Genomic DNA, 21,537 nt, shown 5'->3' with positions numbered 1-21,537 from the left:
CCCAAATGGTGGCTTACAACCCTACATAACTCCAGTTCCTGGGGATCAGGCACGAATGTGGTATACATACACATACATATAAAGCACTCATACAAATAAAATATAAAATTCCCCTCCCCCAAAGGTATGTATGGGGGAAATGTCTTTAAGCCTCAGTTAGGGTTTCTATTGTTGTGATAAAACACCATGACCAAAAAGCAAGAAGGGGGAGGAAAGGGTTTATTTGGCTTATGCTTCCAGATCATAGTCCATCACTGAAGGAAGTCAGGACAGGAGCTCAAACAAGGCAGGAACCTGGAGGCGGGAGCTGATGTCGAGGTCCTGGAGGAGTACTGCTTACTGGCTTGCTCCTCGTGGCTTGCTTAGCCTGCTTTCTTATAGAACCCAGGACCACCAGCCCACCTCTCACATCAATCACTAATTAAGACCATTCCCTGCAGGCTCGCCCACAGCCTGATCTTATGGAGGCATTTTCTGAGTTGAGGTTCCCTCCTTCAGCTTGTATCAAGTTGACATGAACTAGTCAGCACAAAGCCCAAATACTCAGATTACTGAGGGACAAGGGAAGCACCTGACATGTCTGATCACACTAAGTCTAAAAACGGTTTCATACTGGATGATCCACAGCCTGTACACATCGCAGTATAAAGTATTACTTAGTCCTTTCATGACCATTTATGCATTCTACTCAGCCCGTTTGAATTTCATCCAATGCAACTGATACGCCAGTTTGTCAGTATCTTTATTCACAAATCAGTGTGACAGTAATGTTCAGTTTCAGTGTTCCATGGGTAAGAAAGAGAACAGGAGAAGCTTACATAGAATTGAAAAGTTATTTTGCACAAAGAAGCCATTAGATATTCAGCCTGTGTAGTAGCTCCCAGCTCCCCTGATTCTGCTAGCTTGGGGGTGGGTAGTTTCTTGGTTCTATCTGTGATTGAGGGTATAATAGAGATTCCACAGAAAGTCTTCTGAGGATCAGAAGCAGCAGCAGCAGTGGGAGAAAGGATAGTAGGTGCCTACAGATTCAACCACTGTGCCTATGCTGACTTCTGTGCGTGCCAGGGTGGAGGTCAACCTGCAGCCTCGTGTGGGTGTGCATGCGTGTGTTTATGCTCATGCATGTGTGTACACATATTTATCACTTGTCAAATGCACACAGCTGCCGTGCTTAATAGAAGAGAGGGTGCACACACATACGGAGGACAGATTCAGTCCTAACAGTTCATTAAAAACATTGAATTCCAATGCCAAGGATTGGTTTTTAAAACACAAGATTGTACACAGAAGCTAGTCAGCTATAGCTGGAATTGCATGTTCAATAAAAGCTAAGCCATATATATTTCATTTATCTCTAATTTTAAAATAATTCTTTTTCTTGCTTGGTATGCAGGTGAGCAGTGGAGAAAGTGGTGCATCTGCTATGCCTGAAAAAAGAAAACAAAACAGAAGAATGATCACGGGGACAGTCAGTTTAAAAATGGCTAAGATCAGAAGCAAATCATGGGCACCTTCTTCTACCCCCACTAGGCGGGGAACCAAAAAGGGCTTGGTGGGAAGCAGACTGGAGAGGTAGGAACGCTCAGATGTACCCATCTTACAGGTAAGCAGACGGTTGTCTTCTGAGAAGCAATAGCTGCTGTTGGTATCTGGCTGGCTCATAGCTGACCACTTACCAGCTGGTGCTAAGGATTTCAATGCTTCCAAAAGATGTGGACTGGAAAACTTTACAAGGCACCGGAGTGGCTCTTTCCTGTCGGCCAAGATGCCCCCAGCTATGTCACTCTTGAACTTGGTTTCCAGCTGTCAATAAATGATGGTTAAGTCGTGGGATCAGCTGGGATGGTGAGGGCTAATGAACAAATTATGTATTTCATTAATGCCTACACATGGATTAATACAGGCAAAGCCCATTTAACTTAACTGCATAGACAGAAAGCATCTGGTATAAGAAAGATATCCAACAGAAAGTGCCAGCATTGCACCTGACTCACAGCTCAGAGCTGCCCTCAGCATGGTACTGATCTACCGGGGAAGCTGAGCATCCACACTTCCCTCAGCATAGCATCCTACCTGTGGGAGAAGCCAAAGTCTGTGCTGCTTTCAGGTGCCTGCTACATTCTGCATTCAAATAAAGCAAAAAATCTCGGGGCTGGAGAAAGGGCTCAGTGGTTAAGAGCACTTGCTGTTCTTGGAGAGGACACGAGTTAGATTCCTAGTACCCATATGGTGGCTCACAACCATCTGTCCCTAACTCCAGTTCCAGCGGATTCTACACTGCCTTCTGGCATCTGCACTGGGCACACATACACATCCAGGCAAAACACTTACACACTTACACACACACACACCTTAGATTTTTATTAAGGAAGACTCAAACATGCCTAGAAGCTGGATATAGTAGCACATCCTTATAACCCTGGCTCCCAGGGGAATGAGTCAAGGAGGATTCCATGTTGGAGGCCAGACAGAATCTCAACAGCCAAATGCACCTGAGAGCTCCCAACCCAAGCACATCACCCAGAAGATGCACACTGTAAGTCCCAGTGCATCATCCAGCCGAGCCTGGTACCAACAGCTCTGGATTCATCTGTTACAAACCAAACCCCCAAACTTAAGTGATTCTTAAAACTTGAGGTGCTATGCTGAAATATCTGCAGGATGCTTAATGTTTACAATCAATTCAAACGGCAGCCATTGGTGAGTTAATATGGACAAACGGCTCATGTTAGGGTGCCTGTGACAGTTCTAATGGTGGCTCTGGACTTGTGCACTGTATCTCTACACAGCCATGTGATGGGCAACAGCAACTCTCTGGAACAAGTTTAATTTCCAGTATATTTACACTACTGATTTTTCTTCATCAGATGCCAATCAGCTAAGTAGGATATATGCTTTCTCTCTTCTTGTTTTTGGGTTTCTGAGTCAGTCAGTCAGTCAGTCAGTCAGTCAGTCAGTCAGTCATGTTTGCCTCCAAGTTGCCAAGTAGCCCAGGCTAGCCTTAAACTTGAGATTCTCCTGCCTCAGTCTCCTAAATGCTGGGATTACTGGTGTGTGCCACCATACCAGCTCATTCGAGTAGTTGCGATCATTTACTATGTGCTAAATACTGTTCTACGTGTGGATAAGCGAGTAGGGTATTGACCTCCCCGCTCTCCACAGCCGGCAGTGTACAACTGGATTACCATGAAGACGAAATGCAAAAGCAAATTCAGAATTCCATGATGTCTCCTTTGCTAACAAGAGAATTTAGAAATACAGAAAAGATCTAGGTAACTTATAGAAGAGAATAGTTTTTGGACATGTTTTCAATTATAGTTCCTGTACCTAACTTGCTGGTGATGTCCACTGTACCATCCTACCTCATACTGCGCGAACTCTAGCTGTGGCTGCGGATGGGCTCCAAAGGTCTCCTGAGTGACTCTGTGGATTCTCACTTTTTCTTCTGTGTTTTCATGAACGATCTTTGAGTTCACTGTGGAGGAGTTCAGATTAAGAGTGCCATCAGGAATGCACTTCGCCCCACATACCGTCTTCCCATTCCTAAGCCTGCAGACGGTTTGTGTAGCTCAGATGTGTCCAGTGCCTTCTTCTCACTAAAATAATGTTATTACAGAACAGCTGGAAAGCACAGGCTGACATAAGCGAGGAAGCAATCCCAACAGTGCCATCCCTGTCTGGGTTCTAATACACTTCCTGTGTAGCTTCCTTACAGTTACCACGAGTAAATCTGTACCATGTTTCTTTACTTAGCATAGGACCAACAGCAGGTCTTATGCCTTTGGAGTCTAACAATCTCTTTTCCTAACATCACTTTTATTTCCTTCCAGTGCTAATCTTGAGTTTAGGTTTTCTAGGGAGAGACTCAGGTTCTCCTGAGTGGCAACACAACCACCATAATATTCTAGAACCAGAATACTCGCTCATTAGGGGCATGAGCTCCACCTTGGACCTAGCTCTGCGATCCTGCTTTGAGTTACCAGGCTTTCCCAAAACCTGCTTTCTCAGTGGACAGTGCTTCTTTGCAGGACAGCTATCAATCACATGCAAATACTGTGGTATGCTGCTGGGCATGAATGTGCTCTCAATGACTGTCAGCCATCTTAGGAAATCCTGAAGGACACCTGTGGTAGCTTGCCTTTCTGCCTCTGAATACTTAATTCTTGGGCTTTTTGAAAGTATGAAACAGTTCTGCAATGAGATCCTAGCACAGATGCACAGCTGCCATCTGAAAGCAAAGACACCCGTCCCAAGCCCAACTGTGTCTCAGAGCACACATACAATTTATCTCTAGTCCAAGGCTTTCTTCATGCAGAGACATTGTGGAGGTGTAATTTTCAAAGGTCTGGGAGAAAGAAAAAGAACACATTACTGATTTGAACATGTTGGGGTAAGACATCAATTGGTTCTAAGGTGTGAAATGTGTTAAATCTTAGGTTTTTAAAAAGTGGTCTTGTACTTTCATATTCTTACTAAATAGAAAGAAGCAATAGCTCGGCCACAGGCTGGCTAAACTGAGTAGAGCTCCAGGACAGCAAGCCATGCAGCATGACTGTTTGAGGAACCGGTGTAACAATGCATCTTGGGCAAAGGATGTAACAAAGTGTTAGAGCATCTGCCTAGCAAATGTGAGGCCTTGGGTTCACCACAGTAGCAAACCAAACCAAACCAAACCAAACTACGTCAAGGTGCAGGGGCTATTTGAAATCCAGAGGAATGAGGGATAGCACCTGACACCTTGGCATCAGCATCATGTTTTCATACCCTGAAAAATCTCTCAGGGGCCTTTTAGGAAAAATAACTGCTACCAGAGCCCACATTTCTTGCATGCTTTTTATTGAATCTCCCTGGAGTGAGTGACAGTTTCCCAGCTTGGCAGCTAACACATAACTTCTAATAATGGTCTGGCTGCACCGAGAGGCAGCAGTTGATGATGTCTGCTTGGCAGGAGGGTGGAGGGCAAAGAAGAGGCAGTCAGGGAGAAACCCATCATCTGACTTCTTACCAGACCAGCATGGCAGCCCATGCCTGTAACCGCAGCAGTTGGGAGGCAGAGGCCTCAGCTAAGTAGTAAGTTTAAGGCCAGCCTGGGGTATACAAGATCCCATCCTAAAGCTCCCAACAACAAAAGGAAACACTATTTTCCTTTTTAAAGGGAAGAAGCATTTGTTTTGGTTCACAGTTAGAGGTTCCTGTTTCTAGTGGCTGAAGTTACAGAGGTAGAACCTTGAGGCAAAAGTATCCTCATGTTACTCCCCTTCCCCTTAAAGAGTGACTTGCAGATAGCCATCACTTCTTTCTAGCTAGAATGTGAGATACAGCATAACCTCCTTAAGGAATTCCATTCATCTGCAGTCTCAACATGTGCAAACACTTGCCATATACAGAAGAAACCTTAAGACCATAGGGGCAGACCTGTCCTTGTCATTAAATAGAAATACCAGCATCCAAACAATTCATCATTTCAAGTAGGAGAGGGAGGGGGCCCCACCCCTTTCTGAGGAGCTCTAGGCAGTTAATGGCTGCTGGGGGGAGGAGTCATACTTCACACCCATGCTCACGCAAGCAGCCCTAATTAAATGCAGTGAACTCCAAAGGCTCCTCCTGCCTTCTTGGCCTTCCCTGTGAAGATAGGAAGGGTCCTGTTGGAAGAGGGGGGTTTGGCGGGATGAAGACAGCACAAAGAGAGGATAACGGGGACCAATATGATCAGAGTACATTGTGTACGTGTGAAATTGTGAAAGAGTAAACTCACACGAACAAAATGAGGTGACTGACAACTTCATCCACTCACCTTGGGGACGGGTTGGGAGTGACTTCCACCTATTTCGCGCATGCAAGAGAAAAGGAAAACTCAACTTCAAAGAGTTGCCGACTGGCCTGGCTCACCTGATTATACTCTCTAAAAGCAATAGCCTTGAGTGAGTCCAGGTGCCTGCTTCTCAGATCCAACTGCACAATCTGCTGGTGTTTGCTAGCGACTTTCAGTGCCTCGGAGGGAAAGGAGTGAGACTGTTAGGTTTGTCTGCGGGTCTACACATACTGCTCAGTGAAATGCAGCCACTGCAACTGAGAAAGGTCAGAGCCCTGTGTGGGGCGCAGTGCACACCTGAGACCCTAGTCCTAGGGAGGCTGAGGCAGGGGTGAGCCCTGTCTCAAACTCCCCCACCCCTCCAACTCTTGCAAGTGAGAAGAAATGTAACCCTATCCCCTACTCACTTGTGGGACCCCAAGACCTGCAGCTGACAGTGGAGTGAGCTGCATTACCAGACAGAGCTGTTGGGGAGCTGTGCAGCCGGCTGCAGAGCTGCTCACCTGCACCCAGCTCACGCTGGGACTCTGGAAGCACAGATGCTAACAGGGGAGGAGTAATGACTAGACCAAATTTGGGATGAATTGTTTTTGAGAAAGAAGCTAGGACACCCATACACACAAGTGTGCCTAGAGTAAGAATGGCCCCACACACTTCTACTCAGACCAGAGAGTGAAATGTTTGAAAGAATTACAATGATTATGAAGTGTGGCTTCCTTGTGTGTCACTGGGGGTGGGCTTGAGGTTTTAAAAGCCTATGACCCAGGCTCCTTGTCTCCCACCCTGTGAATCAGGATGTAGCTCTCAGCTACTAGTCCAGTGCCATGTGTGCTGACAAGCCATGACTGTACTAGACCAAACCTCTGACATGGTAAGCAAGCTCCCAACTATATGGTTTTTGTTTTTTTAAATAAGAATTGCCTTGATCATGGTGTCTCCCCACAACAATACAATAGTGACTAAGACACAAAGGTGAACAAAAGAGAGAGGCTACCTCTGACATGGGCAGTATTTCCATGTACACTACGTGTGGAAAATGGACATAAATGTCAGTTGCCGTCAATAGGCAGACTGTAGATGTACAGAAAACACTAATCCCGACACTGGCAAAGTGACAAAGAGTTTGGGGTGAATGGAGTAGAAAGAAGGGGTGGAGAGTTTTGACAACTCATCTCTTTGAGTTGCTGGTTTCAATATTAAGCATGCATTACTTCTACAATGACAATAAAGACTAGGTCAAGCTAATACCTTCCATTGCATTTCCGATGGAGAAAAGCTCTCCTTAGGAGAATGGGAGTATGTATTTGATTTATCTAGGTATGTGCTTTCTATCTATGTGGACCCTTGAGATAAGGGCACTGATAACTCCAGCAGCTGAACTCTGCTCCCTACCTGATGGAGAAGGGGCACAGTGCTCTTCAGATGGGAGGAAGAAATGAAGGCTGTTCCCTACCTGATGGAGAAGGGGCACAGTGCTCTTCAGATGGGAGGAAGAAATGAAGGCTGTTCCCTACCTGATGGAGAAGGGGCACAGTGCTCTTCAGATGGGAGGAAGAAATGAAGGCATATGGAGTCTGGGGGTAATACACCACAAATGTGGGCTTGTACTGGTTTGGCTGTGAATACGGTGTTCCCCAGGCAACCCGAATCCACACCGAATTCTTCTCGTAGACTCTGAAGCTGACCGTGACCTTATAAAGAAAAGATATCTTTCTGGTTAATTCTCGGCACGGCACCAACAACAGGCATCTGAGACACAATCAACGTTAGTATAATTTTTCATTCACCTGGTCACCTGTCAGCCTTTATAAGTGTGTTAGTGCCACATTACCACAACACACATCTGGAGGTCAACATGGGTCACCCATGGCTCTTTTTCTACTTCTTATGATACTGTTTTGGGACTGTTTGGAAAAACATTTTGTGATTATTTTATTTATACCTTGTAAAGTATATCTGAGAAAGAAAATCTCTTTAAAAAAAAAAAAAAACCTTATAATCTGTCAGGAGAGATGGCTCATAGGTTAAGAGCACTTGCTGCTTTCACAGAGGATTACAGTTTGGTTCCCAGCACCAGCAGGGTGGCTCACAACCATCTGGAACTGGTTCCAGGGGATGGGATGGTTTCTTCTAGCTTCTGCAGGCACCAGACATGCACTTGGTACACAGATATACCTGCAGACAAACATTAATACACATAAAGTAATAAAAGAAGATTTTAAAAATGAGGGTATCTGACTGAGCACACATTTAATCTCAGCCTTGGGAGGCAGAGGCAGGCAGATCTTTGTGATTCTGGCCAGCTAGTGAGATCCTATCTCAAGACCAAAACAAACTGAAGGGGAGGGGGTGGCTCTCTAGAAGCCTTTTTGGCATTGCAGGCTCACACACTTAGTTTGTCCCTTTGTTTACAGCAGGATTCCCGTGTAGCAATGAACCCTGAACGCACTGATCCTGAAGCCTGCGCTCAGCAGCCAGAGCCATTAGGAATGTGGGGCACAGGAGGATGTGTGGTATCCATTCCACAGCCAGCATCAGTCTTTCTAAACTTGCAGCTATGACTGGAGGACTTGCTCTGGAATTTGATGGCACTGCTGGGCCATCAGCTAGCTCCAGTCCACCTCTGGGCTCTGACCCAGGAGAGGAGAACCTGAAGAGAGGGACAGCGGGCTCGCTCTGTTTTCCCTCTGGGACCTTACTTCAGGACGAGCAGGTTGCTATGTTGTCTGCTAGGCTGCTTTTCCTGATCCCCTGGTGCAATGACGAGGAACTCTCCCTGTCTGGGCTGTGGGTTTGCAGAATAGCGTGTCATCCCTTGGTGAGCAGCAGAGAGCATGCTCTTCTTTGGGGCTCAGTGGCCCCTAATGGCTGGAACAGCAGAGTGTCTTACTCTAGGCAAGAGTGACTGATGACCAATAGCAGAGCCACTAGTCACATGTGGACCATCTAATGAGAATTCATTAAGTAAGTTTAAAGATTCATGTGCTCAGTCCTATTAGGCACCTCTCAAGTCCTCATGTGGCAGCCTTGGACACTGTCAACAGAGGTTGTCTCTGCCACAGCAGAGTGCCACTGGACAGTACTGCTCCTAAGAAGCACTGGGTGGGATGGGCATGTGAGCGATGGAAGTACTATTTCAGTTTGTTATGGTAAAACGGCGTGCTATTCCCCGCCCCTCCGCTTCCCAGATATCACTAAACTGAATTTCGTACAAATCCAAGAGGACTTAGATGCTCACATTTTTTAATGCTCTCTGCAGAACGCTCTTAAAGGACCGTTGGAACTGTTCCATATCAAAAAGGTCGACATCTTCACCTGTCAAAGTGCAGAGATATAGAAATAAGTTAAGAGAGGTACAAGGCCTTTGTCCCCTGTACCCCAGAGCAGTAACGACCATACCACACTCATGCTCCTGATAGTGCCAGGGGGTACACATGAGGAATAGTCACATCTTTCCAAAAGCCTACAGAGCAGATGGCGAGGCTGGGCGTGGCAGCACACTCCTGCCATCTCATCACTCATCACCGGAGGCAAAGGCAGGAGAACCGCCACAGGCCCCAGACTAGCCTTGTCTACACAGTGAGTTCAAGGCCAGCTTTGCCTACATAGTGAATTCTAGACTGGCCTATGATACATAGGGATACAATGTCTTAGAAAAAACAAAATAAAGCCTTCTACCAAAAAAAGACAACATTTGCCACTCATTTTTAAACTGCCAAAACACCAATACAGATGTTTAATTTAAAGCAGGAAACATTACCTGGTTCTTTACTCATCTGAAAGACATTCCAAAGCTTCTGGTGCTGATGCAATTGAGTATCTGAGAGAGAAGGGCTTACAGTTAGTACTGTGTCTTAGGACTTTGAAGTGTGTGCTGATACACATATATCCACTTTTTAAACTACATAATATATTTGATGTCATGGACATTTTTGAACAAAGTGTGTTTTTGTGGTTCTCCTCATCCTCCAGCAAATACATATTTTTAATACTATACAATAATAGTAACTAATGAATGAGGTGACACAGCGTTGAAATCAAAAGTTCAAACTTAAAAAACCCAAAACATAAATTTTAAATGGGGTAAATTTTTTGCAGACAAATAAATCCCAATTATTCCAATCAACAAAGATGATAGAGTTCAGTTTTAGTATTTATCATCACTTTTGACAGGTTGTTTGTTATCTTTATTTATTTTAAAAGGGCAGAGGTATCTTCTGTCTATGAGTGTTTCACCTGAATCTATGTCTGTCTGTGCATGTGAGTGCCTGGTGCCCATGGAGGCTAGGAGAGGGCAGAGGGCAGAGGGCAGAGGGCAGAGGGCCTTGGAGTGGAGCTGCGGGTGGCTGTAAGGCTGTAAGGGTGCTGGGAATTAAACCTGGTCTTTTGGAAGAGTAGCAAGTGTTCTTACTGACTGAGCCATCTCTTTAGCCCTTCATTTGTCATTGTCACAAACATCTCCTAAGTAAAAATCAGGACACACCCACAAGCTGGAACGACTGAAGAGGGTGTCACTGCCAGCCTTGAGGCCTGAGGCCTCTTCTCCAGTTCCTCAGACACCTCATTCTTACCTGCATGTTCTTCCTCAGCCGCTACCACTCAGTGGCCTACTCTCATTACACTCAAACTGCCCCTGGTCCCTCCAGGGCACTTGTGAAGAAGAGGGACTTGTTCAGTGCTGCCACCCCTGCAACCCCGCCTGCATAAAGCCCTCACTATGTGGAATGAAGGCAAGGGTAAGTGTGTGACTTATCTGCAGGGTAAGATGCCCTTCAGAAAGCAAGAGGATCTGGAGCAGGAATGGGAGCCAGCAAGCTCAGCTCTCTCCCATCATCCTTCTGTGCTGTCCCTGTGCTGATCTCCGTGTCCTCCCCTCAGACCAGGCTTTCTAATCTCTGAACGGAATATGGACTCATCACTCAGGGTACCGTCAACTTTGGCATCAGTGTTCTCCTTGTCTTTCCCTCTATTCAGCATCTTTTTCTTTCCTGAGCCTGCATGCCCCCGTTACTGGGCCCTGCTTCCCTTCACGGCAGTGGGCCTGGCAACTGATCACTGATTGATTGGTGTCAAAAGGCAAAGTGTGATGCCAGCCCCCAAAGCTTTTTGTCTGGCTCACTCTTTCTCTTTCTTTTCTTTCCTCTTTCTTTCTTTCTTTCCTCCCTCCCTCCCTCCCTCCCTCCCTCCCTCCCTCCCTCCCTCCCTCCCTCCTTCCCTCCCTCCCTCCTTCCCTCCCTTCCTTCCTTTCTCTTGTCCTGTCTTATCTGGTTCTGTGTTTAGAGTTGGGAAGACTTGCTAACTGGCCTCTGAGTAAGGCTGCTGCAGCAGAAAGTCAGAACTCTTGTCAAAAGCTCTGCTGCACATCACCTAAATGGTGTGACCACTGAGGACTTAGATACAGACAGAGCCAGCTTTACCTGCAATAGGCACATGCTAGCTTACCCCACACCTGTGAAGTATCTGATATACCTGCATCGGCAGTTTCCCCATCACCAAGGGAGGCCCCTAGCTCATGTGTAGATGCAGAGTCCTGCAAGCTCACCCCACTTGTCTTTGTCCCTGGATTGGGTGTAAGTCCCTTCTATGCCTTGGCTCCCACCCTCCTCTCTCCTGACTACCACTTCATGCGGGCTGCTGCTCTCTCTTGCTTATACCTCTCCAGAAGATCCCACAGGTGTCTGAATCCTCAGCCCTCCTGGTCTCTCTTGTGCTGTAACCAGCACGATCTCTCAAAAACCTAATTGTTTTGGATCAGAAGCTGTCCAGGGCTGACATCATCAGGAGAGATACTGAGAGCCTTCTAGTGGCTTCCAAGTCTCCATGTTATCTCAGTGCTCCCCTCCACTGAGGCCAGCTTGCCTCTGCTCTTGCATCTTGGGCACTCTTCTCCCACCCCAGCCCTGGCAGCTTCCCCCTCCTCAGCTTCTCTGCTCTGTCTGGCTAGTGCTAACTCATCTTTTGGCTCTAACTTGAATACCATCCTACATTTTGGATGTACCATGAATGATCTAAAAGCAGGTTGGAGAGAAATAAAGCTGCTTCAGCCTCAGGTTGGAGAGAAATAAAGCTGCTTCAGCCTCAGTACGGGCTGGAGTCATGTTATAATTTTGTCTAGTTTTTCTTTTGTTTCAGTCCTCACTCCCTCCCTTGAGAACCGGTTGACTGACTGAGCTGGCTTGGTCAGTGGTCTTTTGCTTCAGTTCTTGCTTCCAGGTTTCTGCCCTGAATTTCAACTTCATGATGGACTATAAACTGAAATAAAGTGGCCTTCTCCTCCCCAGGTCGCTTTCCATCATGGTTTTTATGCCAGCAATAGAAAGAAAACTAGGACAATATAAAATGACAACAAATTAGTTTAAAAAAAAAAAAAAAGGGCTCTGAGTCAGAGACAGTTCAGCCATTAAAGACATCAGCTGCCAACTTGGCAGCCCGAGTTGGTTCCCTGGGGCCCTCAAGGTAAGACAAGAGCTTACTTCAGCTACCTGTCCAGATGGCCACAGGTGTGCCACTTGTGTGTCCCTTCCAATAAGTAAAATGTAAGAAACAAACTGCTTCTATCTAGAGAAACTGCTTCTGTTCCAAGGGCTTGACCTGCAGTTTTATCCAATTCCACTGCAGCCTTACTTGATTATGATCATTATGACACACATTTGCCAGAAGGAAGTAGCAAGGCAAGCGTGTGAGCCACCCCCCTCCCCCCCCCCCTAGCACTTACAGGCGAGCAATGATGGAGCCATGAAACCAACCCAAGCAATCTGGTCTTAGGGTCTATGCTCTTAAATTTTAGTAAGTGAATTTTGAAGAAAATGAAACCCAAGAAGTAGCAAACTCAAGAAGTAGCAAAACATGAGAGCCCGCACTTAGGACAAACTCTCTCTCTCTCTCTCTCTCTCTCTCTCTCTCTCTCTCTCTCTCTCTCTCTCTCTCTTTTTGGTTTTTTGAGACAGGGTTTCTCTGTATAGCCCTGGCTGTCCTGGAACTCACTCTGTAGACCAGGCTGGCCTCGAACTCAGAAATCCACCTGCCTCTGCCTCCCAAGTGCTGGGATTAAAGGCGTGCGCCGCCACCACCGCCCGGCCGAGGACAAACTCTCAGGGGTGCATTTTCAAATGAGTAACAAAGCCGACCAATTGACGCTCATGATGGGCCAGCTCCTGTCTCTAAAGGCCCTGAGTTTCCAGTCCTAAAGACAGGGACTGACTGTTCCATGTCCACTGACTTAGGCGAAGTCTGAGGGTCAGAGTGGGGAGACAACTCAAAGGACACTAGACCTGTCAGTGAGAGAGCAAGAATCTTGTACCAGGCCTCTCGACTCTAGAATCTGCATCCTTAAAGATTTATTTATTTTTATGTGTATGTTTTGCCTCAGTGTCTATGTACCATGTGCATGCAGTGCTCAGAGGCCAGAAGCCTGGTCCTCTGCAAGAGCAGCTAATGCTCTTAACTGCTGAGCCATCTCTTTAGACCCTAGAGTCTGCATTAACATAAGAAATTCCTGCTGAAGAAACAAAATCCCAAAGTCAAGACTTACACACGATGTCTAAAAGGGCCATGTCATCAAGACTTGCACACTTGTCCTGAAAGAGAGGATGGACCTATTAGGAAACGAGGCACTAGCCCCTCAAGCCTATTTTAGGGTTGGCCAGGGCATCCCATCAGCATGCCTGAAGTGCTTACTGCCTTGGCGGTCTATTTCCAATCTATATATATAATCTCTTCATAACCAACAGCCACCCCTCCAGTTCTCACCTCAGTCCACACTCCCCTGAAACTCACTTCACATTCATCACAATGTTTACATTTTAAAAGAGGAAAAAGCCGGTTCTGGGGCTCAAGGCTGAAACTCTACTGCTTGGGAAGCGAAGGCAGAAGGACCTGTAATGAGTCTGAGGTCACTCAGGACTACAGAGACTGCCTCAAAACAAAACAGAAAACCACCCCTGAACATACAGGAAACTGCATACATACATGCTCTGGTTTGCTCCTGAAATGTCCCCAGAGGCTCACATGGTGAGCACTTGGTCACCAGCAGGTGGTGCTGTTTGGATGGTGGCAGTGGAGCATCACTAGAGGAAGCAGGTCTCAGGGAAGTGGGGCCATGATGCTCTGGAGCCTGCCTGGGGTGTGTGTGTGTGTGTGTGCAGCCTGCCTGGCCTGGGGTGTGTGTGTGTGTGTGTGTGTGTGTGTGTGTGTGTGTGCAGCCTGCCTGGCCTGGGGTGTGTGTGTGTGTGTGTGTGTGTGTGTGTGTGTGTGTGTGCAGCCTGCCTGGCCTGGGGTGTGTGTGTGTGTGTGTGTGTGTGTGTGTGTGTGTGTGTGCAGCCTGCCTGGCCTGGGGTGTGTGTGTGTGTGTGCAGCCTGCCTGGCCTGGGGTGTGTGTGTGTGTGTGTGTGTGCAGCCTGCCTGGCCTGGGGTGTGTGTGTGTGTGTGTGTGTGTGTGTGTGTGTGCAGCCTGCCTGGCCAGGGCACTCCTGCTGCCTGCGCTTTCTGAGTCACGATGGACTGAGTTCTCAGGAATGTGAGCCCAAACAAACCTGTTCTTGCTGGAGCTGCTTTTGTCAGGGCATTTCATCAGAGCCACGAGTAAGATGATCTGCTTACATTTTTCAGACGTGGCCACTGTCATGTCAGTGTGGCAAACACACCCTGTAACCTCTATGTCTAATTTCCTTGTGGCTCTGACTGTCATATCCTTTGCTGTCCCTAATTCTCTTTGTCCCAGTCCTTGGTGCTGAGACAACTACTGATCCTTCTGCTGTCATAACATTTGTATTTCCCAGTTTTATATGAATGTTAACATAAGGTTGGATTCTTTTTTGATCTGGCTTCCTTAACTCAGCATAATTATTTTGACACTTAGCCATATTTCTGCATCTATAGCTCGATTCCTTTTTATTGCTAGCAGTTTTCTGTGAACAGACACAATTTGTTGCTTACCTGTGGATGGGCTTGGGCTGCCTCTAGGTTTTAGATATGAGCACTGTGCTAACACAGGTGCCTTTCTGTGGCTATGCCTGTGTTTTGATTGCTCGTGAGGAAATGTCTGGCAGTGGAATGGTTCAATCTACAGAGGCAAATAGTTAGACTTTCAGAGAACTTTCAAGGGCTAGAAAAGATAACTCAGGTAGAACACTAACTCAGCATGATCTGAGACCCTGGCTGAGACCCCAAGCACTAAAACTCAAGATGAATGCTGGGCTTGAGGAACAGACAGCTCAGCAGGAAGCCCCTACTTAGCATGTTCCAGGCCCTGGGTCCAATGCCCAGCACCAGAAGGAACAGAATCCCATCTATCCTAAATAGCTATGATCATTCTTTTCAATCCTGGCCACCCTAATGACCATATATTGTAGCATTTATTTACGTTTATTGATGACTAGTGATTCTGAACACTTCTTCATATGCTTACTTACCATAGGCAGGCCTTTCGTCGGCAAGTATCTAGCCAAATGTTCAAAAAATTATTTAAGTGTGTATGGGTGTTTTGCTTGCATATATGTCTATGTATCATGTGTGTCCCTGGTGCCCTAGAGGCCTGAAGAGGGTGTAAGATCCCCTGGAACTGGGATTACAGATAGTCACGAGCTGCCACTTTGGTGCTGGGAGTAGAATCGGGTATTCTGCAAAAGCAGCTGGTGTTCTTAACACCAAGCCATCTTTCCTACCATCATTATTATTATATTATTATTGTTATTATTATTGTTATTATTATTGTTATTTTGATTCTTTTTTTTTTTTTTTTGTATTACTGACTTTTGAGACGTTCTAACATGCTACTTGCAGGTCCTTGATGGGCCCCCATTTAGAAAGTTTCCTTCAGTCTGTGGCTTTTCTTAACAGTGTTTTTTCAAAGAAAAAAGTGATTAATTCTACCAGTTTATCAATTGTTTCTTCTTTTATGAACCATCTTTTTGATGCTCTAAGAAACTTTGCCTAGTCCAGTACCACGAGGATTTTCCTCTTGCCTTCCCTACATATTTGATAGTCTTTTTTTTTTTTTTCCCCCTGAGACAGGGTTTCTCTGTGTAGCCCTGGCCGTCCTGGAACTCACTCTGTAGACCAGGCTGGCCTTGAACTCAGAAATCCACCTGCCTCTGCCTCCCAATCGCTGGGATTAAAGGCGTGCGCCACCACTGCCCAGCCATATTTGATAGTTTTAGGTATTACATTTGCGTCTTAGATCTATTTTGAGTCCAACTATTTTTTTTTTTTATATATAAACAGTAGAGAGGATGGAATGACCTGTCTTGTTTGTGAGACAGTCCTCCTATCCTGTTGACCTTGAATTCACTATTTAGCCCAGGCTTTACCTGAACTCTAGATATCCCTGCCTCAGCTTCCATAGTTCTGGGACTGAACACATGGGCCACCTTGAGCAGCAAAGGTGTTTTGCATATGAGCATCTAACTCTTGTAGCCTGTCTGCTGGAAAGACTATTCTTCCCACCCAGAATTGTTCTTTGTAGCTTTGCTTTAAGAAAAAAAAAAAAATCCATTAACCATATATACATTCTGGTCTAACTATAGTCTACTGTATCAATTTATTTGGTTGATAATTTTGAACACTGTTACCTCACACAGCAGAATCACTTCCTGGGCTAGGAATTCCTTTCTCTGCTTCAAGTTTATGGTCTGCAGTTGGTCTTCAGATAAAAAGTCCCAGGCTTCTAGGATGGTCTTCATCTTACACAGAGGGATTTTCAGGATGATCCTCCGGAGAAACTCGGCAACATTCTCATCCATCTTTTTGGCCCTTGAACAAAACAAAAAGAGCACAGTAATGAATTCCTCTTTAAGCTGCATGTGTGAATATATGTATATGTGTGTGTGTGTATGTATGTATGTATATATGTGTGTATATATATGTATGTATGTATGTGTGTATATATATGTATGTGTGTGTGAATGTATGTATATATGCACGTATATACATATGGTCTCATGTAGCCTTAGCTGAACTCAAACTCAATATGTGGCCAAGGATCACTTTAAATCATTAAAAAAAAGATATATATATATATAATATATATATATATATATATATATATACACACATGCACACATATATACACACATATATGTACATATACATACACACATATACATACACACACACACACATATATATGTATACACGCACACACACTTATTTTAACTATTCATTTCTTGGTGTGACAGCATGCTTTTGCACATGAATGCAGGTGTCTGAGGAGGCTAAAGGTGTCAGAATCCCTGGAACTGAAGTTAGAGCTAGTTATGAGCAACCTGCTATGGGTGCTGGGAACTGAGCTTTGGTCTTCCAAAAAGAATACCAAGTGCTCTTAACTGCTAAGCCATCTCTCCTGCCTGACTCTTCAACTTTTGATCCTTCTGCCTCTATTTTCCAAGTGGGATTCTGGAGTGAGTCAGTGTGCTGGGTTCCAGTCAGTGGTGGGTTAACCCAGGGCTTCCTGCACATCCGGCCAATACTCTGCCAACTGAACTGCACCTGCAGCCCGGTCTCTAATACTCTACCGACTGAACTGCACCTGCAGCCCGGTCTCTAGAGTCTTTTTCCTTCATTTTTCCCGAGACAGGGTCTAGCCCAGGTTAGCCTGGAATCTACTATGTAGCCAAATCTGGTCTTAAAGTGGTGGCAATCCTCCTGTCTCCTAAAAGCTGAAATTAGAAGTATGACTCACTCGCAGGGCGGTGGTGGCGCACGCCTTTAATCCCAGCACTTGGGAGGCAGAGGCAGGCGGATTTCTGAGTTCAAGGCCAGCCTGGTCTACAAAGTGAGTTCCAGGACAGCCAGGACTACACAGAGAAACCCTGTCTCGAAAAACAAAACAAAACAAAACAAAACAAAACAAAACAAAACAAAACAAAAGAAGTATGACTCACTATTCTCAGGATGCTTTAGAATTAAACATTAGTGCTGTTATAATCGGGATAGGGTTTGCACTCCACAAGTCTGTACTGAATACCAACGTGATGGTACGGAGAGGTGGGAGTTCGTTAAGAAGCCTAGTGGAAGGTGATTTGGTGGGCCCCAGGGGTACACCCTCAGAAGGGATTAATGCACTCTAACGGGAAGTCAGGCCTAGTGGGACTTGGATTAGTTTCCTGTAAGGATTTTCTTCTTTTAAGAGGGTGGGGAGGTGATGCCTCAGCAAAGAGCTTGCTACACATTCAGACCCAGTCTGATCCTTAGCATTCTTGTGCAAATCCCAGTGTGAGCACAGTGTGCTGGGGACAGAAACCTTGAGGTGGGAAGGCTTGCTGGCCAGGCAGTCTAGGATTGATTGGCTGCAGGTTCAGTAAGAGTCTGTCTCAAAATATCAGATGGGAAGTGACTAAGGAAGATGCCAAAGGTCTACCTCCAGAACACATAGACACTCACACAAGCACACATATAAGCACATATACATTCACACAGACCTGCACTCACACAGACACACCTGGGCTGGAGGTGGGCAGGATGTGTTAATGTCGTCATGGGGATACAGGACTGTAACTTAGCTGCAAGGAGACTGCCTATGGCTCTGCAGCACTGCACTCTATGGCTTTCCCACCTCGCTCTGGCCTCTTCCAGGCGCCTGACCGCTCCTGTCTTCTCCGCTTGCCCCTCACACATGATCCTGCAATAAAGCCCTCTGCCATACTGTGATGCACCTAATAGAGTGAAAGTTACATAGAAACTTATTTCTGGAATTTGCCATGAAATACTTTAGGCAGTGACTGTCTCCCTATGGGATGTGAAACTACCAGTAAGTGTGGACACCTGTAGTATTTGGTGTTCGTGCTTCTGGGCACTACCATTGACTATATGGTCTATGGTCCTGCTGTGTCTGCAGACAAAGTTGTCCAGTGCCCATTTGTCTTGAGCTCCGAACATGGGATTAGCTCCCTCAGCAATAGGCAACACTCAGGAGTATTAAGGGACGGGAGATCCCGAGCCTTTTATCTCTTTTCTTTAAGCCATTAAGAGGCACAGCTAATCCTACTGTTACCTCAATTGGAGTACCAATTCAGGAGGTAAAATGCAAACAAGCACACTCTCCTTTCTCTCTTTCTCTCTCTTTCCTTTCTTCCTTCCTTCCTTTTTTTTTTTTTCTTTTTGACAAAGTCTTTCTACATAGCTCTGGCTATACTGGTACTCACCATGTAGACCAGGTTGGCCTCTAATTCAGAGATCCACCTGCATCTGTCTCCCAAGTGCTGGGGTCAAAGGCGTGCGCCACTGTGCCCGACAAACAGGCATGATTTTTACGTGAAGACTAAACAAAGTCTCTGTAGACTTTAATTTCCTTGACCAGCTTGTCTTCTAGAAAGGAGCAAGGCCTTTGGCATCCATGTTTAAGATGGAAGGCAGCCCTGGCATTCGCATTGCTTCCCTCACACCCGAGGACTAAGAGCAAATAGCCGACTACTCCTCACAAGAGTCCTGGCATCTAATATTACAAGAGCTCCTATCTTTAGCTTTTGAGGCAGGGTCTCGCATACCACAGGCCGGCTTGAACTTCTGATCTTCCCGTGTCCATCTCCCAGGCACTGCTATTACAGGTGTGAGCTCCCATGTCCAGCAGCATGTGGCTTGAGAGATGAACCCAGGGCTTACTGCGTGCGAGGCAAGCATTCCACCAACTGAGCTGCCTCTCTGGTCTCAACTGAGTGCATTTAAAGAGGCAATGAAGACCACAGCACGGTGTAGGATAAGAAAAGAACTGAATTAAGGTTGTGAAAATGGAGTTATCATTTGCCATATTGTTCAGGTATGAGCCCATTCTTCCTTAAAAGTCAAAACCAAAACCTCTGGCAAGGTCTACAAGACGCTGTGTGGCATGGCCTTTGCTGCCTCCGTGTTGCCTGCCTCTCCCCTCCTTTTCTTCTTCTTTTGTGTGTGCATGTGTGTTTGAGGCAAAGAATCTACAACTGAGCTACATCCCAGGTGCCAGCTCAGCTCCACTGTGTCAATCCCTGTAAGATAAAAGGATCCCTCTGGGGGGAGAGCATTGTAGCTGCAGCTACCCTCAACTGGAGGGTCCATATAATTTCTTGTGGTAATTCAGTTCTCAGCTTTCTTTTTCCCCAGGAAACTTACTGCAACCATCCAATAGTTTTTTTTTTTTTTTTTCCAATCTTCCATTGCTTATTGTTTTTACAGAACCACCTGCAATTGGCTTTACAATTTCATCATAGCTACATTAATTTTTTTTTTCTGCTCAAGACAGGGACTATGTTGATCTTATTCACGACTATGTCTCTAAAATCCATAGCCCTGTTATAACTGTCCTGGCAGGAGCAAAGTCATTCCAAGGAGAGTCACTTGCGAGCTTCCCCTTTGAGACAACAGACACAGAGAAATAGAAACTTGCCCAGGAATCTAATGGAGAAGGAAAGGCTGACACCTGGTGCTAGTCAGAGGGAGCTTTTCTGTCTCCTTGTCAGAAGAGACTGAAACCAGGACAATGGCTCAGAGATAGGCAGGACCACACTGTGGCCAGGACTGCTTAGTTGTGTGTACCTTCTGCTTCCTCTTTAATGTTCTGTTTCAGGACTGAACATTTGGTGTGTGGGTCACTAGACCTCTTTGTTCTTCCCAGTGTCGTCACACTGACTACATCTATCTTTTCTGCATTTCACTTAAGACTTGTCCTTTTTAGGGCTGCCAGGGCTGGGGCTCTCTGATCCTAACAATTTCAGTGACCATTAGTCAAATCATACAGTAAGTCTGGTCACCCAAGAACAAACTCATATGCGCTCGACCAATGCCTGAAGGAAGAATGACTCGATAACCTCCCTAAGCGGTGTGCATATGGGAAGGATATGGCTCAACGGTCTGTCAACTATTAAACCAACACTTTGTCCATGAGAACATCTGAGAGGGCTTTCCTGGGCGCTGAAGAGGCAAATTAGGAGAGCGTGTATGCAAAGCGGGCGTTTCTCCTATCCCAGTACTGACCAGGCTAGATGCTGCTATGAGCTTCGGAGATCAGGGCACGGTTGTTGAACGAACATGTGATAATAACGATCCAGAAGACGCGCAGGGAGCACAAGGAGTAAAGCAACAGGAGGCACGGACAAAAACAGACGCGAGGTTAGGAATTAGGGAGCTGACGCCTAGTCGGAACGGAACCTAAGGATCAAAGTAAAGCAGCTCTAGGAGCCGGCAGCCCGGAGCTTCTACAGAGCAGACTCCAAGGGGCACATAAAGCCCCGCCCCACTCCGGGCGGATATGACGCCACGGACACTCATCACCGCCCTCTTAGCCCGGACCCGGGCTCCACTAGTGTCACTCTTAGGCCAAGATCCCGTGGCAGAACTGCGCCGTGGCAAGGCTCCCGTAGAGTTCTGGGGCCTAGCTCCCGTAGTCCTCCCGCCGCCTCCGAGTCCAAATAGGTGTCGCTGAAGCCTACCTTGCCAGTCCGCATCTGCCGCCGTGTCTGCAGCGGTTCCCGCCGGGGCGCTTTTGAAGCCGCCAATGGCCGCTCGGGCCCCGCCCACCTGGCAAGCCCTCCTCACTGCTCGGGTTGCACAGGGGGATGCAGCTGCGGGCGCTCGATGGAAAATGCTCTGGATCCACAAAACCGCTCTAGGCAGGGACAGGATCAGGTAAATAAGCTTCTTCTCCGCCTTGAATTCCGCCTGGTAGTCAGCGCTGTGTGCTGACCCCGCCGAGCCTCGGTGGAATGGCCGTAGATCCCCCTCAGCCTCCCGACAGTGGACCCGTCCAGGCGAAGAGATGG

General features: G+C 46.4%; 1 protein-coding gene across 7 annotated transcripts; it reads right to left on the bottom strand.

The window, feature by feature from the left end:
* Positions 1–725: 725 nt before the first annotated feature.
* On the bottom strand, positions 726–21,388 carry Cenpn (centromere protein N). Of its 7 annotated transcripts, XM_076915935.1 has the most exons (13): positions 21,208–21,388; positions 20,753–20,926; positions 19,294–19,457; positions 16,381–16,561; positions 13,344–13,389; positions 9,573–9,632; positions 9,051–9,127; positions 7,327–7,503; positions 5,890–5,991; positions 4,282–4,345; positions 3,363–3,475; positions 1,677–1,803; positions 726–1,427 (listed from the first exon to the last, which is right to left on the bottom strand). In XM_076915935.1, exons 3-13 carry the CDS (start codon positions 19,377–19,379, stop codon positions 1,345–1,347), a joined length of 1,116 nt encoding a protein of 371 aa, XP_076772050.1. In that variant the 5' UTR covers positions 19,380–19,457; positions 20,753–20,926; positions 21,208–21,388; the 3' UTR covers positions 726–1,344. The 7 variants fall into 7 exon arrangements, with proteins under 7 accessions (XP_076772050.1, XP_076772051.1, XP_076772048.1 ...); XM_076915936.1 differs by lacking the exon at positions 19,294–19,457; XM_076915933.1 differs by lacking the exon at positions 20,753–20,926 and having other exon boundaries at positions 21,208–21,225.
* Positions 21,389–21,537: the final 149 nt, after the last annotated feature.

The sequence above is a fragment of the Arvicanthis niloticus genome, chromosome 18 (assembly GCF_011762505.2).
Source record: "Arvicanthis niloticus isolate mArvNil1 chromosome 18, mArvNil1.pat.X, whole genome shotgun sequence".
NCBI lineage: Eukaryota > Metazoa > Chordata > Mammalia > Rodentia > Muridae > Arvicanthis > Arvicanthis niloticus.
Note: the sequence above shows the minus strand (reverse complement) of the source record. Positions and strands in the feature narration are given on the sequence as shown.

Bases quoted from the DNA above. Each gene is read 5' to 3' on its own strand.
- Cenpn (XM_076915933.1), bottom strand. The intron at 3,476-4,281 runs GTATGTGTGCTC...ACTCCTCCACAG, and splicing joins CCTTGGACTAGAGATAAATT to TGAACTCAAAGATCGTTCAT. The intron at 1,428-1,676 runs GTAAGTGGTCAG...TTCTTTTTTCAG, and splicing joins GAAATCCTTAGCACCAGCTG to GCATAGCAGATGCACCACTT.